We start from the raw sequence: 27,993 nt of genomic DNA, 5'->3' as shown, positions 1-27,993 counted from the left end.
TCGATAAAGAATGTTCAGTTTTGAAATTAACTTTTGAACAGACCTTTGAAAATGAAAATAGATTTTGTTATACTGAACTTATTAAATTAGTTAAAATAATACAAAACACAGGTAATTTTAGTCACTGGAACAGCTAAATACTATATGCAAGCCAATCGGATAATAGATCCTCAGAGGGATAGGTTTATTGATGGTTCAATACATAACGATTGTCCCGCATTTTTTGTTATGAGGTTGAAAACCACAGTACGCCATCTTCGTTGCGAAATAGAGCTCAATAATCGTTCACATAATGCGGGTTTAGAGCAGAAATATTGCAAAAATGGTTGATTAAATAACGCATTACTTTCTGAATATATATATGGTGCTTGTTAGTGTACAATTTGTAAGGCACCGTCGGATTTATTGCAGAAAACGTTCGAGTATGATGAACGAGGAAACTGTCGACGGTGAATCGTAAAATGGACGTGGCCCAGGTCACGTGGTTATGACATTTTCGAGGCATTTTCTGGTTTTTCTAGGATGTGTTCTAAAGCAGACGAAGTGTCATGGATAGAATTTGATTGGAAGACACCCTACTAGCGCAAAAAAGGAACAATCGAGCTCGCAGAAATACTATTTCTGAGGTGCAAAGTGCGTGTGAACTTCAAGCATAATAATAACGTCACGTGTTTTTGTTTAGGTCATATACATTTATAACTACTTCACGATTGTGAATAGTTTTGAATTGTTACATGATTCTTTGAAGATACATGTATTATTGTTGTTATTTGAGATTTATAAACTTCGTTTTCCATGATGTGAAATGGGCTGTCAAGTTCTTTCAAGCATGAAATCTACATGTCAAATACCGTGTCCTTGAGACTATGTTGTATAGCGGCCATGGCTCCTGCTCTTACGGAATCGACCAGTCAGTCTAGAGTACAGCTGCCTGGTAGTCCGCCACCAGTTGTATCAGAAAATCCAGTGCAAGTTCAGAAACCTTCCAGTAAAAATTTATCAAGCACAGACATTGCATCAGTGAAAGCAAAAATCTCAAGATCGCTTTCATCAGAATTACAAAACACAGCTAGAGGACTTCTGAAACCAATACAAGGAAATATTGATACAGCACAAGTTATTCTTACCGAACAAATACAAAAAAGCTTACAAGATTTAGGTCTGCCGCCTAATTTCCCAGACATTTTAAAACAATTAACAGCCGTTAAGTCAGAAGTGAACAATAAAATTGACAATCATCTGAGAGCGTGTGATAAGAAAATGAATCAGCCCTCTCCAGAAATTGGATCAAATGGAACAGATCTACATGTTATAAAACAGAACCCAGTGGTAAAAGAAAATACTTTGAATGGACATTCAAGTAAACATAATGACTTGACAAAGCGGGTGAATTATACACATTCAAATTTGATTTATTCTAAAGTGCCAGATTCACAGAATACTGCCCTTGATTTAAGTAAAACTTCCAAAATGTGTTTAAATATTGGAACGGCCACTGCCCAGCAAACTGTTGCACATCCAAGTACGTCAAGAGAGCAACACTCTGCAAGTTTACATGTGAATAGTGGCGTGAAAACTCGTGTAGTTTCTGAAGAGACAAGCAATGAGGTTAAGCCTGCAGATCTGAAAGAAATTACTAGAAAAGAATATCTTCTTGAGCGAAGGAGTCAGTTCCTCTTGAGGAGATTACGCAGGCTTCAAGGTAAACATCTCGAGTCACATGTAAAACTACAGCTGAAAGCTTTTGTTGATTTTCAGCATCACAATTTACAGTCTGCTGCATCGAAAGCCATCCGACCGTTTGGTGATTTACCAAACACATTATTTAATAGTAGTGAAGTTAAAAACTTGTCAACGTCAAATTTGGTAACTTTGGTTCGTAAACTCCAAGCTTCACAACCAAAGCATAACTTTGAATCAAATAAAAAGTCTGATGCACGAAAGAGTGTACTTGTCATGGAGCAGAGTGTTTCCTCAGAGTCTGAAAGGAAATCTGGTCATCTACGGAGAAATTTGCGTCACTGGAATGACATTGTTGACTCGGATGTTACAGAGAGCAGTTCTGGTGGTGAAAGTTGCGAAGAATGGGAAGATTGCCCTCTGATGTCGGACAAAAAAGTTCCAACGCCTTTGTAAGTATATATATTGAATATTCCCAGCCTGAAAGTTATTGAGATTAATATAGTTCATATTTTGGCTTCTTACATTGAAGGGTGGCCTTGGGCAAGGCTTTTTATTGCAATATATCCAAGTCAACCCAGCTCCAGATTGGTACTTGAAAATTGCTGATTGTAAGATACCCAAGTGTCGCTCAAAACTTGGGCTTTCTGAAGTAAAGTTAATTGTTTCACAAAATGACGGCAATGTCAGTTACTTAGCAAGTTGAATATTTGAATGACTGATATATATTTAAGGAAATTGTCGTTCTAAAGGACCAGTTGGGGAACTTGGGGTATAATTTAATGCAGGAACATTGTTATTAAACTGTTAAATCTTACAAGCCATGCCAATAACTGGAAGCATACATGTGCAGTAACCTGTTACTGGAATGCTGTACAGTGTGTATGACATCATCTTACTCTGTTTTGTTGCATTAAATAACTTAACTCTGATATTTGATATAATTAGAATTGCACAGTACTAATTATTGCATTTAGGTACTATTTATGATATGCAACTTTCTAACTTAATCTAAGCGCAATGACATGCTTTACTTGGTAACTAGCACTCTTTAAGCATAGATTGTATTTTGGCATTTAGGCTATGCCCTCCTGCAAATATAGGTTTAATATTATTAATAACCTTAAAAGGCACACCAGTGTTATAGTTAATGAATGGTTTAAAAATGTGCAAGAACATCTACACTTGTATTCTTATATAGGGTTGGATGTTTAGGTTCTTTTTGAAAAAATAAGAAGGCTTTTGTATTACAGATATAAGCGTGCGGAGTGGAAATGGTCTGTTGATCGAGCGGCTATAGTGGCAAGATGGACTTGGTTGCAAGCGCAAGTGTCTGATCTCGAGTATCGTATTCGGCAACAGAGTGAAATCTACAAAACTATAAGAACGAGTAAGGGTGTGGTTACCTTGTCTGACCCACCCTTGTCAGTTGGACCAAGTGGGGATGCTGGCTCAAAAAGGGCTCAGGAAATGTCCCCAGCAAATGTAGCAACTTTAATGATCAATGTGAATAAGCAAGCTTCTAGGTTGTCCCAATCTCTTGGAAATAGTCTTTCACCCGCTCCAGCAGCGGGGCTTGGTACTTTGAACAAGGATTCTTCTAAGTCACTGAATGGCATTGTGGATGTTTCCCACCAAGACTCGTCAAGTTCTGCACATTCTCAGCAGTCATGTACTCCAGTTAATGGAAAGGCATTGAGTGATTGTTCTAGTGCAAATATGTCCCCAGTGTTGGGTCAGCCATTAGATGCTTCATGTGTATCAGCTCGCTGTAGACCAGTGAGGTTTTATAGAAAACGTAAACTCCTTCACACAGCTGGATTACATCAAGTGAACCATAAAGCAGCACGCTTATCTAGTGTGAAATGTCAGTGTTACCCGCCTGTGATGCCATGCCCCATGTGTGGGGGACGATATAATAATGTGCAAAAACTTGATGCAGAGTGTATGCCTATCATGGAGAAGGTGTCGCTGTTGGATCCAGCTTTTCATCCAGTTTTGTCATTCCCACAAGGTATAAAAATGTTTCATATTAGAGGTTACAAATTTACCAGTATTTATGCCCCCCGTAGAAGGAGGGCCAGGGTATATTGTTTTGCACAGTGATAAAATAATTTCTGTTCCTTGTGCAGTTACTGAATGTATCAAGGAGGGCATTTCGTGTTCTATGAGCTCTTGTCTACTTGATTTTCCTAAGTCTGTCAGAATGCTTGTCTTAATTAAATCAAGGTCACTAGGCGAGATAATAATGAAAAAATAAACATTGTTACAAATTACAATGCAACTCTCTGAAGGCTACATTTTCTGCTTGATCTTGATAAACTTTCTGAATGAAATCTAGGTTCAGAGTCTGGTTACCTGAGGTCTTAAACTTGGTCAGTGTGTAAAGTCATAGAAAAAGCTTGTTGACAATAGAGGTTTATCTTAGAATGTTAATGTCTGTGAAATCTAGTTCATCTTTGAAACTGGGTTACAGGGATATAAATTAACACTCAGACCCTATTAGCCATCTGGGCTCCTTACAGGCAAATTCTAGGGGCCCAGCCTAAACGTTAGGGGCCAAGCTATTATTAGCGGAAAAATATACTAACAGTGGTTTAGATCGACATACTTAATAAGTCTTGTAATTTGCTTCCTGCCAAAATACATCAATTTCTTAAATATAATTACAGAACACTCATCAAACTCACACTGTAAAGGAAAGTTGTAATCAACCAGTGCATGACATGTTCTAAATATAGGGCACAGCCTCTCAAACACAGAGACGCACTTAAAGTTTGAATGATTTTTGCAGCACTAGAGGGTTTGGGTTGTTTATGGGCATTTTGATAGAGGCTGCACGCTTAGGCCAAAAAAAAAAAATATGTATGTTTCCTGTGACATGCCAGAAAAAAATAGGGTAGGTAGGTCGATTTTTTTTTTTTTTTTTTTTTTTTTTTTTCTTTTTTTTTTTTTAGAATGTGCATCTTTACATTAGTGGAATTCCCTTGTCTGCTTTTGCCTATTGTCTTATCAATACATATATGTCTATCCTAGATGGTAGATGCTATACACTTTAAATACACAGCTTTTTATATACCCTTTGGCTTTTAATCTTATTTTTAAATACATACGGTCAGAATATTTCAACAGATGCACCGTTGGTTCAAGCCTACCTTAAACTCAGGATTTTTTATGTCAAGTTTAAAGCAGGGATGTAATTTTTTTTCCACACCACCTGCCCTGCAGGACAACTAACCACTAAAATCTGCTTGCCCTTAGTGAACAGTCACATACCCTTATAACTGACATGTTTAATATTGTCACTTTTATGAAAGGAGTATTATACATGTACTATAAGTAAATTTAAAATGTAACACTCAGTAGACAAATATGATTCTCTTGTACACTACATTTCCTTTTTAAGGTGGCATTTTATTCTTCTTAAACTTCCTTTTTACAGCAGACATTTTTATTTTTCATTCCTGTATTTTTGTCAGCAGCACCAGCCAGTTGCTTTCCAAAATAACTGCAGCGATAGTAATAATAATTAAAGTCTATCCCCTCCCGTATTTTCCTAAACTATTAGGACAGCATAAAATATTTAGTTATTTTCATTTTCTCAAGACTTATTTCCCAAAAATAATTATTTTGAAAAGTGTCCCCAAAATATGGACATAATTATCATCATCCACACACCCTTTGTGAAAGCGAAAAAAAAATTATCGGATATTATTCTGTTTATAAGCTAAGTAATTGGCCTTGTTTTCATCATTAATTAACAACCTCCAAAGAGCTAAAAGAAGCGTGTCGGTATCATGGCATCTGAAGTGAAGATCAAAGCGGTATAGTTGCCCGAGATTGTCATGGCATTACGTCATGTTTTCGCGCCATGTGAAACATCACTGTTTGATCGTACCGCCTCGCTTCTTTAAATTGTTGAGAAGAAATCAATAAAAAAGTTTCTTCTTTATTTTTAGCTCACCTGTCACAAAGTGACAAGGTGAGCTTTTGTGATCGCGCGGTGTCCGTCGTCCGTCGTGCGTCCGTCCGTCCGTCCGTAAACTTTTGCTTGTGACCACTCTAGAGGTCACATTTTTCATGGGATCTTTATGAAAGTTGGTCGGAATGTTCATCTTGATGATATTTAGGTCAGGTTCAAAACTGGGTCACGTGCCGTCAAAAACTAGGTCAGTAGGTCTAAAAATAGAAAAACCTTGTGACCTCTCTAGAGGCCATAATTTTCAATGGATCTTCATGAAAATTGGTCAGAATGTTCATCTTGATGATATCTAGGTCAAGTTCGAAACTGGGTCACGTGCGGTCAAAAACTAGGTCAGTAGGTCTAAAAATAGAAAAACCTTGTGACCTCTCTAGAGGCCATATATTTCACAAGATCTTCATGAAAGTTGGTCAGAACGTTCACCTTGATGATATCTAGGTCAAGTTCGAAACTGGGTCACGTGCCTTCAAAAACTAGGTCAGTAGGTCAAATAATAGAAAAACCTTGTGACCTCTCTAAAGGCCATATTTTTCATGGGATCTGTATGAAAGTTGGTCTGAATATTCATCTTGATGATTTCTAGGTCAAGTTCGAAACTGGGTCACGTGCCATCAAAAACTAGGTCAGTAGGTCTAAAAATAGAAAAACCTTGTGACCTTTCTAGAGACCATATATTTCACAAGATCTTCATGAAAATTGGTCAGAACGTTCACCTTGAGGATATCTAGGTCAAGTTCGAAACTGGGTCACGTGCCATCAAAAACTAGGTCAGTAGGTCTAAAAATAGAAAAACCTTGTGACCTTTCTAGAGGCCATATATTTCAAAAGATCTTCATGAAAATTGGTCAGAACGTTCACCTTGATGATATCTAGGTCAAGTTCGAAACTGGGTCACGTGCCATCAAAAACTAGGTCAGTAGGTCAAATAATAGAAAAACCTTGTGACCTCTCTAAAGGCCATATTTTTCATGGGATCTGTGTGAAAGTTGGTCTGAATGGTCATCCTGATGATATCTAGGTCAAGTTCGAAACTGGGTCACGTGCGGTCAAAAACTAGGTCAGTAGGTCTAAAAATAGAAAAACCTTGTGACCTCTCTAGAGGCCATATATTTCATGAAATCTTCATGAAAATTTGTCATTATGTTCACCTTGATGATATCTAAGTCAAGTTCGAAAGTGGGTCACGTGCCATCAAAAACTAGGTCAGTAGGTCAAATAATAGAGAAACCTTGTGACCTAACTAGAGGCCATATTTTCCATGGGATCTGTATGAAAGTTGGTCTGAATGTTCATCTTGATGATATCTAGGTCAAATTTGAAAGTGGGTCACGTGCCGTCAAAAACTAGGTCAGTAGGTCAAATAATAGAAAAACCTTGTGACTCTCTAAAGGCCATATTTTTCAATGGATCTTCATGAAAGTTGGTCTGAATGTTCATCTTGATGATATCTAGGTCAAATTCGAAACAGGGTCATGTGCGGTCAAAAAACTAGGTCAGTAGGTCTAAAAATAGAAAAACCTTGTGACCTCTCTAGAGGCGATACTTGTGAATGGATATTCATAAAAATTGGTCAGAATGTTCACCTTGATGATATCTAAATCAAGTTCGAAAGTGGGTCACGTGCCTTCAAAAAGTAGGTCAGTAGGTCAAATAATGAAAAAACGTTGTGACCTCTCTAAAGGCCATATTTTTCATGGGATCTGTATGAAAGTTGGTCTGAATGTTTATCTTGATGATATCTAGGTCAAGTTTGAAACTGGGTCAACTGCGATCAAAAACTAGGTCAGTAGGTCTTGAAATAGAAAAACCTTGTGACCTCTCTAGAGGCCATACCCTTGAATGGATCTTCATGAAAATTGGTCAGAATGTTCACCATGATGATATCTAGGTCAAGTTTGAAACTGGGTCACGTGCCTTAAAAAACTAGGTCAGTAGGTCAAATAATAGAAAAACCTTGTGACCTCTCTAGAGACCATATTTTTCAATGGATCTTCATGAAAATTGGTCAGAATTTTTATCTAGGTCAAGTTCAAAACTGGGTCACATGAGCTCAAAAACTAGGTCACTATGTCAAATAATAGAAAAAACGACGTCATACTCAAAACTGGATCATGTGGGAAGAGGTGAGCGATTCAGGACCATCATGGTCCTCTTGTTTTTTTAAAGCGAATGTACAACATCACGAATGAACTTAGAGGTAAATGTGTCAAACGATTATTCCGGATATCCTACCTCTGTGACCTGTTTGCCCTCAAAGAATTTACATTATTGTTAGAGAAGAATATCTTACAAAGTGTAGTGTCAAAAATAATTCTTGTACGAAAAGATTCATTTAAAACTTAATTAAAAACCGCAACAACATCATACTGCGTTATTCTAAAGCGACATTTCTATTTACATTCACGAGGTCACGTAACCTATTCTGCCGCGCTAACAGAAATCTGTTTGCCAAAAAATCGTTTTACTCCATGTTTTTAAATTGCTGCCGCTTTTTCATTATTTAAGATTTTTTAATTCTGTTTTTTATACTTTCTGTTCAAAAGTCTGAATTTTATGACCATATTATGTATCATTTATTTACTTTAAGAAAGAAATAAGTAATTAAGATCGCGCTGTTTGAAATTTTACAAGTGATTACATGAAAATTCGGCCGTTTTTATAGAATTTTGCCTACATTTTTGTCAATGTCTTATTAAAATTATTATAGAATTCAAACTGTATTACTTCTCAAGCGGTGTTGAAAATTTGAAGTGATTATATTAAAAAATGAATGCACTACGAGCGTTTTTGTGTTCGTGCCGATAAACAAAAGTAACGGCGATATTAGATATTACGAAAGGTCGCACGTGCTCGTGGAATGGAAAATTACAAGCATGACGTTTTGATATCTTTATGATTCGCGGGTTAATTCCAGTCAATCCAGGTATTTTTTCGTGATATAATTTCTGAACTTGGTAAAGTTACGACGTAAAAACCACTCGCCCGATCGGTCGAGTATACAGCGAAGTCCACTCGTCCAAAGTGCTATAAAAATGAGTATTTCTTTGACAATTTAACTCGTCAATGTACGATGGATGTGAATATAGAACTGTCAGATCCTCCCGCAAATTTTTGTCCGAAAAAAAGTTTAGGGTCGGGGGCTAAAATTAGGGTCGGTCGGGTCACCGGAAACATACATTTTTTTTTTTTACGCCTTATGGACATCTGAATTCTAGTATTTTGTTACATTGTCGAGTTACAGGACTCGCAACCCGTCACGAAATTATTACTTGTACAAAAAGTACAAACCATGTTGAGGTCGGTGTTCTATGCAGCCGCGGTCTGTTACCAGCCTATTTTTCATTAAAAGTCCTCATTGGCCTTCAGGTCTTTTAATAATCCTGATAATATTTCCTTTTGTCGCCGTGACCGGCCGTTCTAAGCTCTTTAACAACCTTCAATAAACCTCTACTTTCTAGTGCTGTATTTCTATGGGCGCAGCCATTATTAGTGACGGAGTAAATGATCCGCGTATTCCGATTGGTCGTAGTATATATCGGTAAATTTAATTGGTCGATTTAAGTGACGTAGTGCATATTAATAAGACAGTCTCGGAAAAACCCAGAATATTGACATTAGGAGAATCCAAAGCCATTCGCCGGCTGGGCGACTATTTTGGAAAATTGACTCGACCAGCTTCAAATCTGGTCGCACTGGGCGAGTGTTAATTTATATCCCTGGGTTACAGTTTTTAGCTCGACTATTCGAAGAATAGTCTAGCTATTCTACTCACCCTGGCGTCAGCGCCGGCGTCACACCTTGGTTAAGTTTTTGCATGCAAGTACATACAGCTATCATTTAAAGGCATATAGCTTTGAAACTTATTTATTCTTTTTCTAGGTCAATTACCAACCTCACTGGGTCAAGTTCCATAACTCTAACATGTATTTTGAGCAAATTATGCCCCCTTTTGGACTTAGAAAATTCTGGTTAAAGTTTTACATGCAAGTTACTATCTCCAAAACTAATGCAGATATTGAATTGAAACTTCACATGTGTCTTCGGGGTTATAAAACTAGTTGATAGCACCAAGTCCCATAACTCTGACCTTCATTTTGGCCAAATTATGCCCCCTTTTGTACTTAGAAAATTTTGGTTAAAGTTTTGCTGCAAGTACATACAGCTATTACTAAAAAGCATATAGATTTGAAACTTATTTTTTCTTTTTCTAGATCAATTACCTACCTCACTGGGTCAAGTCCCTTAACTCTGACATGTATTTTGGCCAAATTATGCCCCCTTTTGGACTTAGAAAATTCTGGTTAAAGTTTTGCGTGCAAGTACATACAGCTATTACTAAAAGGCATATAGATTTGAAACTTATTTTTAGCTCGACTATTCATAGAATAGTAGAGCTATTGGACTTGCCCATGCGTCGGCGTCCGCGTCCGCGTCCCGATTTGGTTAAGTTTTTGTATGTAAGCTGGTATCTCAGCAACCACTTGTGGGAATGGATTGAAACTTCACACACTTATTCACTGTGATAAACTGACTTACATTGCACAGGTTCCATAACTCTGTTTTGCTTTTTTACAAAATTATGCCCCTTTTTTGACTTAGAAATTTTTGGTTAAGGTTTTGTATGTAAGCTGGTATCTCAGTAACCACTTGTGGGAATGGATTTAAACTTCACACACTTATTTACTGTGATAATCTGACTTACATTGCACAGGTTCCATAACTCTATTTTGTCTTTTCACAAAATTATGCCCCTTTTTCAACATAGAAATTTTTGGTTAAGTTTTTGTATGTAAGCTGGTATCTCAGTATCCACTAATGGGAAAGGATTGAAACTTCACACACTAGTTCACTGTCATGATATGACATGCAGTGCAAAGGGTCAATAACTCAACTTTGCATTTTACAAAATTATGCCCCTTTTTCAACTTAGGAGTTTTTGGGTTAAATTCTTATATGTAAGCTGGTATCAGTACCCACTAATGGGAATGGATTGAAACTTCATACACTTGTCCACTGTCATGAGCTGATAAGCACTATGCAGGTTCCATAACCCTATTTTACTTTTTTACTAAATTATGCCCCTTTTTCGACTTTCTTATTCATTCAAGCGACAAGGCTGTTAAATAGTCGAGCGTTGCTGTCCTCCGACAGCTCTTGTTTCTTTTTCTAGATCAATTACCTACCTCACTGGGTCAAGTCCCATAACTCTGACATGCATTTTGGCCAAATTATGCCCCCTTTTGGACTTAGAAAATTCTGGTTAAAGTTTTGCGTGCAAGTACATACAGCTATTACTAAAAGGCATATTGATTTGAAACTTATTTTTTCTTTTTCTAGATCAATTACCTACCTCATTGGCTCAAGTCCCGTAACTCTGACATGTATTTTGAGCAAATTATGCCCCCTTTTGGACTTAGAAAATCCTGGTTAAAGTTTTGCGTGCAAGTACATACAGCTATTGCTAAAAGGCATATTGATTTGAAACTTATTTTTTCTTTTTCTAGATCAATTACCTACCTCACTGGGTCAAGTCCCATAACTCTGATATGTATTTTGAGCAAATTATGCCCCCTTTTGGACTTAGAAAATCCTGGTTGAAGTTTTACATGCAAGTAACTATCTCCAAAACTAATGCAGATATTAAATTGAAACTTCACATGTGTCTTCCGGGTTAAAAACTAGTTGATAGAATCAAGTCCCATAACTCTGACATGTATTTTGGGCAAATTATGCCCCCTTTTGGACTTAGAAAATCCTGGTTAAAGTTTTGCGTGCAAGTACATACAGCTATTACCAAAAGGCATATAGCTTTGAAACTTATTTATTCGTTTTCTAGGTCAGTTACCAACCTCACTGGGTCAAGTTCCATAACTCTTAACATGTATTTTGAGCAAATTATGCCCCCTTTTGGACTTAGAAAATTCTGGTTAAAGTTTTGCGTGCAAGTTACTATCTCCGAAACTAATGCAGGTATGGAATTGAAACTTAACATCTTTCTTCGGGGTTATTAAACTGGTTGATAGCATCAAGTCCCATAACTCTGATATGCATTTTGGTCAAATTATGTCCCGTTTCGAACTTAAAACTCTTTCGATATTTAACATTTTGGGTAATAATTTCCTGCTTCTGTGACAATATTTCGAATAGTCGAGCTTGGCTGTCTTACGGACAGCTCTTGTTATAGACAGTATTAAAAAGATGGAGCCAGATAATAGAAAATCATTGCTAACACTAATGGTCACCTCCTACATACAAGTCAGTCTGTTTTTCTTTGTAAAATCTAGGTCAAGAGTTGAAACCGGATTATTAAAGATCAGAAACTTGGTCCCAGGGTCAAATCATAGAAAAACCTTGGAACACCCCCAGCGACCCACACATTTGTGTGGGGGACATATAGTGGTGCTGCTGTCCGTACGTCCTTCTATCCCAAAATCTTGTGTGTCCAACTCCTCCCCCACTCACGCCCAGTAATCTCCAAAATCACAAACTTTGGTTATGTATGTAAATGCTTCTGCTCTGACTTCCGGTTTTGACAGTTTTAATGTGAAAACAGAGACATAGGTAAGAAATTCTTAAGTTTTTTTAGCTCACCAGAGCACAAAGTGCTCAAGGTGAGCTATTGTGACCAGTCATTGTCAGGCTTCCGTTGACGTGCGTCGTCCGTCAACATTTGCCTTGTGAACACTCTAGAGATCACATTTTTGACCCAGTCTTTATGAAACTTGGTCAGAACGTTAGTCTTGATGATTTCTAATCAAGTTTGAAACTGGGTCGTGTGGGATTAAAAACAGATCAAAGGAAAAGCTTGTGAACACTCTAGAGACCACATTTTTGACCCAATCTTTATGAAACTTGGTCAGAATGTTTGTCTTGATGATCTCTAGGTCAAATTTGAAACTGGGTCATGTGGGGTCAAAAACTTGGTCAGTAGGTCAGATCTGTGGAAAAGCTTGTGAACACGCTAGAGGCCACATTTTTGACACAATCTTTATGAAACTTGGTCAGAATGTTTGTCTTGATGATTTCTAGTTCAAGTTTGAAACTGGGTCATGTGGGATTAAAAACTAGGTCAGTAGGTCAGATCAAAGGAAAAGCTTGTGAACACTCTTAGAGACCACATTTTTGACCCAATCTTTATGAAACTTCGTCAGAATGTTTGTCTTGATGATCTCTAGGTCAAGTTCGAAACTGGGTCATGTGGGGTCAAAAACTAGGTCAGATCAATGGAGAAGCTTGTGAACACTCTAGAGACCACATTTTTGACCCAATCTTTATGAAACTTGGTCAGAACGTTAGTCTTGATGATCTCTAGGTCAAGTTCGAAACTGGGTCATGTAGGGTCAAAAACTAGGTCTGTAGGTCAGATCAAAGGAAAAGCTTGTGAACACGCTAGAGACTACACTTTTGACCCAATCTTTATGAAACTTGGTCAGAATATTTGTCTTGATGATTTCTAGGTCAAGTTCGAAACTGGGTCATGTGGGGTCAAAAACTAGGTCAGTAGGTCAGATCAATGGAAAAGCTTGGAACACTTTAGAGGCCACATTTGTGACTCAATCTTTATGAAACTAGGTCAGAATGTTTGTCTTCATCATTTCTAGGTCAAGTATGAATCTGGGTCATGTTGGGTCAAAAACTAGGTCACTAGGCCAGATCAGAGGAAATTCTTTTCAACACTAGAGACCACAATTTAAGTTTGAAACTCATGGGAATTAGTCAGAATGTTTGTTTTGATAATCTATAGGTCAAGTTCGAATCTGGGTCATATGGGGTCAAAAACTAGGACACTGGTCAAATCAAAGGAAAAGCTTGTGAAAACTCAGAATGTTTGTCTTGATGAACTTTAGGTCAAGTTCAACTCTTGGTCATGTAGGGTCAAAAACTAGGTCAGTAGGCCAGATCAACTCTGGTGAGCGATGTATAGGGCCATCATGGCCCTCTTGTTTCTAATATACATTGTAACTGCAAATGAAAAATAAGTGATGCTATTTGATGCACTATTGAACAAGAATTGCATACGTACAAGATTCTTCGTGCAGCGACCAACTGTTTTCTTCCTGTCAGCTTTAGAAGTTGTACGAATGATGACTTGGACAGTATTAAAGTCAGATTGTTGAAAAACTTGGGTTAATGATCTGTTTATTCTAATGAATACTGCATCAAATTAAATACTAGATATATGGGGTAAGAACTATGTCAGATGAACATTCTGGGCCCTCTATTTCATCAACTGCATGAACTCAAAGAACTGTTTAATGCTGATTAGTAGATTTATGTTTCATACTAGGACACTTCCAGGGGTCAAATTTAGCAACATTTTCTACTAGCTAAAAGTAGCTTGTGCCCTTTTTGTTCAGTAGCTAAAATGAAAAGATACCGGCTAATATTAAACAATAATTATAAATACTTAATTACTTTATTAATATTTTACTGGCCAAAACCTACCGATTAATCTCTGTAAGTAGCCAGTCACAAAAAAAAAAAATATTAGCTTAAAATAGCTAGTGCCATTTTTATCCACTTACAATCTAAAGTCAAATCCTTCCATGTTAACTTGATGCAAGCTGCAATCATGCATTATATCAGAGTTTTATTGAACAATGAAATATCATTTATAAACATAAATGATAACATTTCTTTCATGCAGAAAAATGTATACCTGCAGAACAAACTTTATTCAAGCTTTGAAGACATTTGCTTGGTATATTATTGACTAGCTGAAATTAGCTAGTACATTCCAAGCCGACTAGCTATTCTCAAATTCCACTAGCATTTAGCTTGTATGCTTGTCTAAATTTGAACCCTCTTCTTTCGTTTAGAAATAGCCTTGCCACTGCACTTTGAAGCACTTTTGAAGAGTGGAGAATGGCAGTCTTCGAAGTCGCAACCAAAAGTCACTATGAGGGCCATGGCTGCAGAAAAAAGGTGGGTTTTTGTTTTTCATGTCAGTAAAGAGCAAGTTATATACGCTATATTTGTGTGCTTGATTTCAAATGAGATAAAGCCCAGTATTGATACAGGCCGATATTGTGTCTCTGTCACTCACAGTAGTTTATGCAGAGGTAATCTTTGGTTCCTATTTGAATATATTCAATATTAATAATGTTGCCACCCATTTTTTTTTTGCGTTGGCATCACAAAAGTTTTGCATGTAAGCAGGTATCTTAAAAACTACCTGCCCAAATGCTTTCAGACTTTGCACATTTATGTTTTCGGCATCAATAAGTGTAAATTTTCTCTTTGCAAGTACAGCCTACTTAACTTGTCAAGGTATCTGTCGCTAGCTACCAGCAATTGATTTTATCTGGTAGTATCATATGATTACGAAAGAACATGATTTGCTTGTCAGTTAAAGCCTGGTTGGGAATTTCAATAGCTATATTGGGAGAAAAATGCAGTTAGAAACAGGAGTATTACTGGATACATTTAGTATAATAAAAATTACTGTGAAAAATTAATAATGCTTTACTTGACACGCTTGTAAATATTGGTCCCTGTAGAAGGCTTCCAGCTGTCAATTTAAGTGTTTACTTTTGTTTCTAGGCATAGTGTTTGTTTATCTATGTCACTTTAACAGTTTGTTGTAGAGTAAAGTCCTATATTGACTTCAAATAAGCCTGGTAGTTTTTCAAGACAGTGGACTGGACCTGATTTAAGGATTTTGATTGTCAGAATTTCCTGTAAACATAAAGCTATAGGGAAAGGCATTTCAGGCTGAAAAATAATAGTTTTTCAAGGCTTCTCATTTTTAACTGAGGTCAGTGTAGTCTGACATTATTGGTTAGATGAAAGGGTAAGCTTGGTTAGATACCAAGGAAAAGGTCAGATAATTGTTTAAACATTGGTTATTGTTATATATGCTATTACCATTGTATTGAGAATTATTCACAATTCCTTCATTCAAGATAATTTTTTGACATTAGTTATGCAGTATTAATCCATAGAAGAATATGTGCATATTTCTCACTGCATAACTTACATACTTGTTCCACTTAATGAGGCATGGCTGGAGATCTACATTGTAGAGATCTTAAACTGCTTGAACTTGAAAATAACAATGTGCCCATAAGATGAATGAAGAAATGACATCAGACAGCTGATATATGAAATTAATATGTCAGTAATAATATTGAAAAAAATATGTTTTGGGTTCCATAGTTACATATCAGACTTCATAATGAGTATGTTATAAATACAAATGTATCAATGAGCTGTTTAGTAGATAAAGTTGCTAATTGTTGTGTTTTCATTCTTCAGCTCGAACTGGGCGTTTGCATCGTGTAATCAATGTCTAAATTTATTTTACAAGTATTTATTTGATGTTTGCAGACGACAGAAGTTATTAAATGCCCAGATAAAAGAGCAGTCAAGGAAGAACAATCGCAAGAAGTATAACAAGACTGCGGCAGCTGTCCTTCTAACATCAGCCAGTAAGTTGTCATGTGATAAGCATTGAAACACCTTACCATTCAGTTTCAGTAGTAGAAAATTATAACCACAGAGCTCTTTTTTTAAGCTCAGATAAATCAAAGATTCGATGTGAGTTATTGGTATTCTAGATGGATGATCTGGTGTCCATCGTCAAACATCCCTAAAACTACATATATTAGAATTGCAGCAAAATTGGTCACTTAGGATCCTGGTAAGGTCTTCTCAAAAGTTTGTTTGTCCACTGCTGATGGAATGCCGGAGGGGACTATAGGAATGCCTTTCGTCCATCTGTCTGTCCGAAAATCTGGATCCTGCAACTAATCCAAAAGTTTTCAAGCTTGGGTTAAAAAATTGGTATGTGAATAGAGGGCAATGTGTAGATTATGCGTGTACATATGCTTGTAGGTTACAGTTCAAGGTCACTATTGTAGGTCAAGTGAAACTTGTTTCTGCTCCATAACTTTTATATGCATTGATGGATTATCCTAATCATGGTACACATATATAAGAAACTTTGAAAGTCTTCTTCTCTGAATCAATAATAGCTAGATCTTGATATTTGGCGTGTACTGTCTACTGTAATTGTTCAAATTATTGCCCTAGGTTCAAAAATTGTGTGTGACATGTATATTATATAAGTTAACATAGAAGAAACCTACCTCTGTACTTGTACCGTTACATTATACAAACAGACTTGAAGCCTTGTACACAGGTGAACGCTTTATGGTCAGTGACTCCTTTTTTTACTACACAGAAATGACATGTCCCCCATGATTAGACTGTGTGTCGCACATAACCCGTGGTTGTCAGTCAAAGGTCAAGGTCACCATTCAGTCAATAACTTTTAGGTGCATTGGTGAATTACAAAATCTTAGTACTGCACACAAATGTACCCCATGATGAGACAATGTGTCACATACATGCTTTTAGGTCAAGGTTACTTTATTTTCACTTTATTTGACAATCTTTGAAAAATAGGTGTCTGGAGGAGCAAAAATGTGAGATACTGTTGGACAGTTTGGGAAAAGTAGAGTGAGAAATTTAAGGTTACATGCAAGTGTTAGTATTTATGTACTTGACTGATTTTAAATTGTAGTTAATTTAAAAGAAATATGACAGGTTGAGTTAGGACTGACTTAAAGGGGACCAAAATCAAGCTTTTTATAATAAAAATTTCACAGTGAGAAGAAATATACGAGATGGTTCAAACTTTGTTTTTGTTGAAGAAGATATAGCATGTTTCTACAAGTTACTTTGAATTGTAGAATTACGCAGCAAATATGATGGTAAATCCCCACATAAGAAATCAAAGAAGGTTACTGCAGAAACTAGAATGCGTAGGAAGGAACTGAAGAGACGAAGAGCAGCACAACTAGCAGTTGGTAAGGATAAGAATTATTTCTATGCTTGTGAAGGAGAATATACTCTAGTTAATATGTTATTCTGACTTTCAAGTCACTCCATCTATACATGACAATACATGCCAATGAAAGGAAATACATAGCTCAAAGAGCATAAAATTTCCTCTTATGATATAAATATTTCTGCTTTTCACTATTATTTTTCTTCTTTCACTATTTTAGTAAGTGTTATTGATGCTTGTCTGGCGTATGTATTTAAGAACACCGAAGGCATTTCATAAAAAATTGCAGTCTGTAATCCACCCTGGCAGAATAAATTTTTATGTACATTTCAAAAAGTATTTCTACTAATCATATTTTTCATAACTTTTAATGAAAATTTGAAAAAATGCTTATTATATAAGTTGACTTTAGGGGCCTATATCTTAGCTCATGAATATCAGACATTAATTTCACACCTACCATGGTAAAGGTCATCCAATCAGGTTTCTTGTTACATAAATTATTTTAATATTCATTAGAATCTTGTAACTCGCATTTTGATTTGAAGAAGGTACCCAATGAGTGCAACGCCTCTTTAGTGCGATTATCGGCAACTTGTTAGGAAGTGTCATGCTGCTGTGAATAAACAAAGCCTTGAGGCTCAATGGGGTACACAGCTGGAAAATGATTTATACAGCCATATGGGGCATTTTATGACCGTTTGAAGCATGTTTGATTTATTTCTGTACCTTCACAAATATTGATTTTATGGCCTAAAAAGTACAGTGACCCATGAAAATTAGGAAATTTCCTGATTACAGAAGCCTGATTAGCTTATCACTTATCAGCTGTGGTTGCTACTACTATACAGAGCAATGATCATTTGACAAAGCCCTATTTAAGAGCATCAGTCAGTTACACTGATTAAAGATCTTGATGTAATGAAAGAAAAGAGAACTAAACGCTTTTGTTGGAATCTTTTTTGCATGGTTATATAGAGATAGACCCTAAAATTTTCAACAATAGAAATACATTAAATAAAGCCTATAAATTGATTTCTAAGTCCTTGAAATAACCAAAAAAGATTTTACAAATATGCAATTTATGCTAGTTTTGTTAATATCAATAACAGAAGTTTTGATATTTAATTTAAAATTGTGTTCCGCAAATAATGGCAACTCTTGCCTTCGGCCAGTAGTATCTATTAGTTTACTTCTCATGCAATTACAGGATTGAGTGGAAAATGAAAATATCATCTCTTTTTGCACAACAAAAACATTTAGGATTTATTCATATGTGTTTGATTTAGCCTTTAAAACCTGCTTCTTATGACTTTGTCAGCTTACTTATGGTAAAAATTGACTTATAACAAGCCGATAATATAATGAAATATCAGTAAGTATTTTATAGTGCAGATAATACAGTTTTGCTTGTATCAGAATGTCACAATAGAAGCACTTTGTAATACAGAAAAGGTTGGATTAGTAAAGGTGCATTTATATTGATCTCTTATTTCCTATGCCTAGTTTATAGTGAATTTGTATGCCTGTTTATCCATTTCCCATTATGTTAATTCTTTTTGTGTGTGTTTAGCAGCTTTGAAGAAGTCTATGATCAATCAGGACACAGATATGGACAGTCTCAGTACGCTGAGTCAAACCCCGACTCATTCTCCGCAGATGAAAGATGGAACTCTGTCACACAGCGCATCGTCCAGCGCCTTGAAAGACCAGAAGGAGCATAGAAAGAAGAGGTTTGAGAATGCCTATGATATCAACAACATTGTTATCCCGTACAGTATGGCTGCATCAACAAGAGTAGAAAAACTGCAGTATAAAGAGATTCAGACTCCTAAGTAAGTTCTCTCAATAATTGATTTGCAAGGTTTCTCAACATACGGCAATCAAATTTAATCTGAAGTACATGTATTAAGGATTTTATATTGAGAACAAAACTTATGCAGATTGGCCTTTTGATGCTTGATGGCTTATTTTGATTGAAACCCGCAGTTGCTGATTGAAATAGAAAGTTGGATATAAGAAAGTCCATAGTACTAGAGGCCTCCGCTGCCCAGACTGAAAACCCTGCCCCACTGGGTCTGAAAAGGTGGTCTTGTGGTCAAGGTATTGGCTGCTCAACCTGGGGGTCATGGGTTCGAGCCCCACTGGGGTCAAGACCATGCCTTCTCATATGACACCAATACTGGTTTTTCCAGAAATCAGATTCGAGAGGAGTTCAAATAAGCTTGAAGCTTTCATCACAAGCTAAAATAAATTAGTATAAACCAATTCTTCTAAATGGAGAAATGAGGCAGCTGGCTTGCAGAAGGTTTGTGGTTCTACCAGGGTGCCTATGCCTGAAATGATGTATGGAAGGGCACCTAGGGTTGTCCTCCATGAAAAGCTGAAAAGTCATTGAGCTATAATTGTGCCTGTGTGATAAGAAACCCAAGAGAAACAGTTCATAATACTGATTCAGAGGTTAATTTGAACCTCAATTACACTGACACTAGAATCTGATACTTTTGAGTAGAGGTAAACACTTTTGCCGTCGTGGCCAAGTGGATAAAGTCGCTGAGTCACTTGCCTCTCACTGATGTGTGTTTGAAATCTTGCTTTGTGTTTAGAATTCTTCATGTGAGCAAGATCCTAAGCTGGCTTGTGGAAGGTCAGTTGTTCTATACAGCCAGGTTCCCACCCAGTCCATCCCTGAATGCCTAGAGGGACCTCTGGGTTATTCCTGTGATTTTTGATGAGGCAATTTTCCAAAATGAAATGTATTGATGGTGTTTTAACAGTGAAAGAGAAAAAATTTCCCTGACATTAGATGTGCCTGAAATTTTCATTAAATGTCTTGATATAGTACAGCATTAAGCCAAACAATAGTAAAGGTAGAAAATTTGCTTCTAACAAGGGGTGAAATCATGAATTTACTTGATATGGAAATGTAAGAGCAGGTTGTTCCCCTTGAGTTAGTGCTCTTCTCATTATGATGATAAATTAATTTGTATGAATCATTTCAGATGGAGAGAACTTGGTCAGTCAGAGCAGGATACTGAGGAGCCACAGGCAGAACAAGAGGTAAACACAATAATACTAGTTTTTCTCAATTTCTCTGACCAATTGTATGGGTAGAAACTATATACAGAATATTGACCTCAAGTGTGGTATCTTTTAAGTAATATTTAGGTGTGAGGTATTATTTCCAAGGTGCACCTCCAGAAACCTTTGGCAAACCAGCTAGAAAAGTTGAAATAGGTTCCTTTAACATAGTAATGATTATTTGCCCAAGCAGCCATATTAGTCATTCCCAACATGGAACATTTATCAGGGGAGATAAATTTTGCAAAAATCTACAAATTTCCTGTACTTGCTGTATATCCAATTTCACAAAATTTTAACTGACTTTAAATGTACAGACAGTTCTCACTTTATTGTTTTATCGGTATGTAAGTAGGTCAATTGAGTGGGAAGAATTAAACAGAGTAAAATCTGGAACATACAAATCTGCTTTACTTTTTAAGGTGGAAGACATGACTGATGATACATTTGCTGACAGACATGAGACTATGGAAGCGGAGGAGAGAAAAAGATTCCGAAATTTCATTACATACCCTCCTGTACGCCGTGGACGGCTTTCTAGAGAAAGTGAGAGTAATACATTGGAAACATTCTCACCAGAGTGTAGTTTAAATGAAGCCTCTTTCCAGACAGATAGTGCTGGATGTTTGTCATACATTCACGAAGAAAGGCGACGAAGTGGGTCTACCTCACGTAGATCAAATACATTTGATGACAGTGTCAGAGAGTATGATAGCTACAATGATTATGAATATATGGAGCCATGGCCGGCAAGACAGTTCCCCATACCCGAGGATGTGTACGAAGAAATGAAAATTGAACAGAACAGAGTGAGTTCAACTAGAAATACCTACAGACGTCCAAGAACTGTTAAAGTACAGGATGATCCTAGTATGGAATTTATCAGTCCCGACTTCGAACCATTGGATTCCGCAACTTTTGCTGCCTCGCCAGCACCAAGTGGAACGTCAACTTCAACTTGTGATGATGAAAACGATCCGGAATGGAATGAGAATAGAGGTGATAGAAGATCATCAATAAGTATGAAACATTCAAAGAGATGAAAAGAAGCATACAAAAAGTGTTGCAAAGGAATTTGAAAAGTAAAGGCAGTGTCTGACTTTGAGCATGTAAGGCTCGGCAAAGCAGTATTGGAGGAAGACAGGGCAGTAAGAAAACAAGTGTTTAGAATTTAAAGTTTGATTACAAGAACAAATCAAATAAGAAGAAAGTCAAGAAAGAGATTCAACAAGTTGAACTAGAAGTTTTTGCTTTCTAGGAAATTGTACTAAAATCCACCACTTATTGAAAGAATTAGCAATATTTTGCGAAATAAAACAGAATGGAAAAAAGAAGAGAATGTTTCTGAAGAAACAATTACACGAATCAGGTTCTTTAAGGTACAATTAAAGAACAAACATTTGTAGTGCTAGACAAACTCTTGGAAAAAAGAATAACTTACATACCATTAAAACTTTCTTTCATAGAACTCTTAACAAATTGTGCTTTCATTGTGAATATATTCCAGATGTATATAGAACGTTGTATATAATCCTGTTATTCTGTTTCATACGATCATGTATATATTTCTTATTAATGTTAGTTGAATTTTTTCTGTGACATTGAATTCTTGTGAAGCTTTCCTGTGTTCAGAAAACAGTTTTGCTATTTTGGTAGTTTTAAAGCTTAAAACGACTTAAGATATTAATGTAAGCAAAGGTAATAATTGAGCCCCGCCATGAGAAAACCAACATAGTGGCTTTGCGACCAGCATGGATCCAGACCAGCCTGCGCATCTGCGCAGTCCGGTCAGGATCCATGCTGTTCGCTTTCAAAGCATATTGCTATTAGAGAAACTGTTAGCGAACAGCATGGATCCTGACCAGACTGCGCGGATGCGCAGGCTGGTCTGGATCCATGCTGGTCGCAAAGCCACTATGTTGGTTTTCTCATGGCGCGGCTCATATATTGTAAGAGAACTGTTCTAGAACTATTACTTCAATAGCACACCTGGAATTTTAGTATAATAAATAAAAATGGAAGAAAGTACTTCAAATATTTATCTTTAGCATACAGTTAACAAAAGGAAGTTTTGTTCTGTTTAATTTCTGTTTTATAATGATAATCATGATGTTGATTATATACTTGCTGTACTATGCTACAAGGTTGTAATATTATGCAGGGAGAAAGATGCTTTTTTTGTCCCATTACATTATTTGATATCTGGGACATTTTAAAAACGGCTTACTTTGAAATCACTCATTTTTTTATAGGGGACTAATTTTTGTTGCAAAATTTAACCCCAGTGAAGTAGTAAAAATTCTATTAATTTTATTTTCAAAGGTCAAAATCTATGAGCTTATATCTCTACGAAATAGCTGTTTGGGTCAAAACAATGAAGTTTCATGCTCAAGAAAATGAATTGACTTACTTACAGGTTGTAAATGTTTGAATGGTAAAGTTAAGAGACAGAGGATAGTAAGTAAAGAACTCCTCTTTCTCATTTTAGAACAGTTTCCACATGTATTCAGATAAATGTGTTATTGTTTTACTGAAAAGGATAAATTTCTCCAAATACTTGAATGGGGTTGGGGCGGGGGCGGGGGTGGGGGTGGATACATTTATTCTCGGCTATCTTAATTACATTACAAAAAAGAAAAAAATCTCAAAGCATATATGTTGAAGGCATTCAGTTAAACTATCACTTTAATTTACAATTTTTCTTTTCAGTTTTGTCTTTGTAATAGCATTTGTCAGTAAAATATGCACAGTCATAAGCATATTTTGCATTTTTGGCTGGCTCGATATACTCGCTCTAAGTTTGTCTTAAGGAATTTCCATTTCAGTTCGTAATGAAAAAAAAAGTTGATTCGTTGTGATTCTAATTGTTTGATATGTATATACAGTGTAGTTGTTGGCAGTATTGTATAGTGTATATAAAGTGAATCTCTTGATTTTCATCTTGTAGAAATGAGGATATCCTATACACGTGATATAAGGCATTGATTGGTACATGCTGTAAACTGTACTGGTGTCAGTGCCCGTGATATTTCCCTGTTGTAACGGTTTGGACCACAATTTCATAGCTGTGTTAAATACAATTGTTGTTGTACGAAATAATGTATAGATGGCTGCTTGGTAACAAAATTATTTCCTGGTTAAATGGCATGTTAAGTTACTGTTTTCATTATATAAATTAATGGTGATCATGTTAAGAAATGGTTCAGATCATATGTTGTTGTTGGTGTGGGTTTTGCAAGTTACAAAGCTTTCATCAAAATTCAAAGTAGTTTTTACCGGCCTGGAAAGCTAAAAAGAGAGCTTCAACTGACAGTTTCTAAATGTTTCTTTTTTATCTGGTTTATTGTTTCTAATCCAGTCAAACATTGAGACAATTTTATGTAGTTTCTTTTTATGGCTATTTGTAAGGTTTAATTGTAGGTGCCACCTATTTCTGAAACGAGGTGTCCTTAAGTATAATTTTGCTTTAATTGGATAAGGGGGATATGCTTATCTGCATGAAATGTGCACAATGTGCTATTAAAGTCTGCAATTGCATTGTGGAAACCAAATTTGCCAGTTTCTTCTATACACTGGGATGATGCATTCAGACAATTTTTGCAGATAAAGTTACCTCCCTTACTCCTTTACTTGCAGTTATATTTTTAACATGGTTAAAGTAAAATGTGAGCATTTTCTATTCCAGAGTATTAACTATCACAAGCTTTAACAATTTTCTGTCGGTAACCTAAGTTTATTTTTAGCTCACCTGTCACAAAGTGACAAGGTGAGCTTTTGTGATCGTGAGGTGTCCGTCGCCCGTGCGTGCGTGCGTCCGTAAACTTTTGCTTGTGACCACTCTAGAGGTCACATTTTTCATGGGATCTTTATGAAAGTTGGTCAGAATGTTCATCTTGATGATATCTAGGTCAAGTTCGAAACTGGGTCACGTGCCGTCAAAAACTAGGTCAGTAGGTCTAAAAATAGAAAAACCTTGTGACCTCTCTAGAGGCCATATATTTCACAAGATCTTCATGAAAATTGGTCAGAATGTTCACCTTGATGATATCTAGGTCAAGTTCGAAACTGGGTCACGTGCCATCAAAAACTAGGTCAGTAGGTCTAAAAATAGAAAAACCTTAAGACCTCTCTAGAGGCCATATATTTCACAAGATCTTCATGAAAGTTGGTCAGAACATTCACCTTGATGATATCTAGGTCAAGTTTGAAACTGGGTCACGTGCCATCAAAAACTAGGTCAGTAGGTCAAATAATAGATAAACCTTGTGACCTCTCTAAAGGCCATATTTTTCATGGGATCTGTATGAAAGTTGGTCTGAATGTTCATCTTGATGATATCTAGGTCAAGTTTGAAACTGGGTCACGTGCGATCAAAAACTAGGCCAGTAGGTCTAAAAATAGAAAAACTTTGTGACCTCTCTAGAGGCCATATATTTCATGAGATCTTCATGAAAATTGGTCAGAATGTTCACCTTGATGATATCTAGGTCAAGTTCGAAAGTGGGTCACGTGCCATCAAAAACTAGGTCAGTAGGTCAAATAATAAAAAAAACCTTGTGACCTCTCTAGAGGCCATATTTTTCATGCGAACTGTATGAAAGTTGGTCTGAATGTTCATCTTGATGATATCTAGGTCAAGTTTGAAACTGGGTCACGTGCCGTCAAAAACTAGGTCAGTAGGTCAAATAATAGAAAAACCTTGTGACCTCTCTAAAGGCCATATTTTTCATTGAATCTGTATGAAAATTGATCTGAATGTTCATCTTGATGATATCTAGATCAACTTCGAAACACTGTCATGTGCGGTCTAAAACTAGGTCAGTAGGTCTAAAAATAGAAAAACCTTGTGACCTCTCTAGAGGCCATACTTGTGAATGGATCTCCATAAAAATTGGTCAGAATGTTCACCTTGATGATATCTAGGTCAAGTTTGAAACTGGGTCACGTGCCTTAAAAAAACTAGGTCAGTAGGTCAAATAATAAAAAACCTTGTGACCTCTCTAGAAGCCATAGTTTTCATGGGATCTGTATGAAAGTTGGTCTGAATGTTCAGCTTGATGATATCTAGGTCAAGTTTGAAACTGACTGGGTCAGCTGCGGTCAAAAACTAGGTCAGTAGGTCTAAAATTGTTAAAATCTTTTGACCTCTGTAGAGGCCATATTTTTCAATGGATCTTCATGAAAATTGATCTGAATGTTCACCTTGATGATATCTAGGTCAGTTTCGAAACAGGGTCACATGCGGTCAAAAACTAGGCTAGTAGGTATAAAAATAGAAAAACCTTGTGACCTCTCTAGAAGCCATATTTTTCATGAGATCTTCATGAAAATTAGTGAGAGTGTTCACCTTGATGATATCTAGGTAAAGTTCAAAACAGGGTCACGTACTTTTGAAAACTAGGTCAATAGGCCAAATAATAGAAAAACCTTGTGATCTCTCTAGAGATCATATTTTTCAATGGATATTCATGAAAATTGGTCAGAATTTTTATCTTGATAATATCTAGGTCAAGTTCAAGACTGGGTCACATGAGCTCAAAAACTAGGTCACTATGTTAAATAATAGAAAAAACGACGTCATACTCAAAACTGGGTCATGTGGGAAGAGGTGAGCGATTCAGGACCATCATGGTCCTCTTGTTTATTTTATTTTTGTATACTGAAGGAAAATGATAGAGAATAATTGTTTTTGCATGTTAAGATACTTAACATATGATGACTATGTTTGTTTCATTGAGAAAGGTGGAAAAAGCAATTTTCTTGATGTGTTTATAAATAGGAGTTTATTGGAATATTTCATGCTTAACACAGGATTCAGTTTTGCTTACATGCTTCATTGAATTAAGTACTCCACAGTAGTTTTTGTTTTGCAATGTTTGTTGTTACTGCAAGCAGTTTATATCTCTATCTTCTTAGGTTTGCATGGTCCGTTGCAAACCTTGAAACTTTGCTCAAGGCCGCTGTTTTCAATAAATAGGGCTATAGCAGTATTTTAAAATCACCATTTTGATGCCTGAAACGGGGCTTGACCTGGAGAAATGTATTTCAGTTATGTTTTACTAGAGATAAAGATCCTTCTAAAAGTTAGTAAAGCTTTTATTTTGTGACATAGGTATGTGTGATACCAGTATAATATAACCACTCGTAGCCAGTCAGTAAAAATGTTTTTGTCACTACCAGTAAAAAAAAACAAACTTGCCTGCTTAATAATGAATACACAGATACTCTTGCTATATTGTAACTTATTCAAATTACTGTTTTATATAGAAACTTTACTACTATGGAAAACTTCTCTCATAGGAATAGTCTATATATCAGCATGTTTCCTTGACATAGCGGAATAAATAATGCATCATAGCCCATTTCTTTCTTGAAATGAAGAATTTTTCCCTGAGTTTTATCAGCGGATGTGGCTGGTACTAGCTTAAAATTCCAAACAGCCAAGTGTTTTGAACAAAATCATGTTAATATAGTTCCAGTTTTTGAAATGGAGTTTTTAAGTTTCTATATCATTGTGATTTAAGTAAATACATATTTGAATCTTTACAACCTTAAAGTGCTATTCTGTGCAGATAACTATGTTTGCAATACATTTTTATTTTCAGACATGTTCATAACCCTTGAACTTACCTTGATATGTTTTGTATTAAATTTTGCATCAAGTTTAATCGATTGAAGTATGGAATTTATCACATGAAAAGTGTCGCATGAAAAAGTAACTTCAAACTTCTTGTAATATCTTCTTTATTTATACTTTTGGAAACGTAGTTACGTAGAGATTTTAGTAATTAAAAGTTTAGTTTAAAAAATGTTCAGATTTGTACAAATATGTTTCAAAAATGGTTTCAGAAACTTTTTCATGAGATGCAGTTCAGTCAATGTATTTCATTCATTATGCTTAACATTCTATCCATTTTGCTCTTTCCTATTTCTGGTATAAATATAGAATTAAAAAAACTGAATTGCAATTTGTCTCTTTTGTGATTACATTGCATTACAGCAGAAAGTCTGTTTTCAGGCTTTCTGTCCATCCCGAAATCTATCTTTGTCTGGATAACTCTTGCAGTTTCAAGAGAGTACAGAATGAGGGACTTTGGTGAGTTTCAAATTGTCTCCCTTATTGGATTATGTCCGAGATAATAAAATTGTAAGTAGGTCCCATCATTTGGAATCCCCTGACTTTATCACTGTTTTGCCTATGAGATATCTTTCATTTTTGTTAAATGTCTGGAATATCAAAATTAGACACTTCAGCGTTTATAGAAAATGTAGTTGAAGGCATTTTTAAATCAACAGTCATGAGGATCAATAACTTGGCTTCTTTTACATCATATTGTTACAAATAACATAGCGATAACAACAGAGTAATCCTAATGAAAGAACCTACTTACTAAGAGTATGAAAGGGAGATAACTGACCAAAGTCTCCCATTGTGTTACTATCCAGTGAACTTGTG

General features: G+C 36.1%; 1 protein-coding gene across 2 annotated transcripts; it reads left to right on the top strand.

Moving 5' to 3' along the window:
- Window positions 1–224: 224 nt before the first annotated feature.
- LOC123559492 (KAT8 regulatory NSL complex subunit 1-like) lies at window positions 225–27,505 on the top strand. Of its 2 annotated transcripts, none has more exons than XM_045351359.2 (8): window positions 225–2,132; window positions 2,934–3,694; window positions 14,482–14,587; window positions 15,992–16,092; window positions 17,359–17,475; window positions 19,033–19,291; window positions 20,459–20,516; window positions 20,960–27,505. In XM_045351359.2, the coding sequence occupies exons 1-8, from the start codon at window positions 841–843 to the stop codon at window positions 21,578–21,580; spliced, it is 3,315 nt and encodes a 1,104-aa protein (XP_045207294.2). In that variant the 5' UTR covers window positions 225–840; the 3' UTR covers window positions 21,581–27,505. The 2 variants fall into 2 exon arrangements, with proteins under 2 accessions (XP_045207294.2, XP_045207293.2); XM_045351358.2 differs by having other exon boundaries at window positions 19,030–19,291.
- The last annotated feature ends 488 nt before the right edge of the window (window positions 27,506–27,993 follow it).

Source organism: Mercenaria mercenaria, chromosome 10, assembly GCF_021730395.1.
Source record: "Mercenaria mercenaria strain notata chromosome 10, MADL_Memer_1, whole genome shotgun sequence".
NCBI lineage: Eukaryota > Metazoa > Mollusca > Bivalvia > Venerida > Veneridae > Mercenaria > Mercenaria mercenaria.
The sequence above is the reverse complement of the archived record's forward strand: the minus strand, read 5'-3'. Positions and strand labels throughout refer to the sequence as shown.

Coding starts and splice junctions, on each gene's coding strand:
- LOC123559492 (XM_045351358.2), top strand. CDS start 841: ATGTCAAATACCGTGTCCTTGAGACTATGTTGTATAGCGGCCATGGCT. Junction 2,133..2,933: donor AAAAAAGTTCCAACGCCTTT/GTAAGTATATAT, acceptor TTTGTATTACAG/ATATAAGCGTGCGGAGTGGA. Junction 3,695..14,481: donor AGTTTTGTCATTCCCACAAG/GTATAAAAATGT, acceptor TCTTTCGTTTAG/AAATAGCCTTGCCACTGCAC.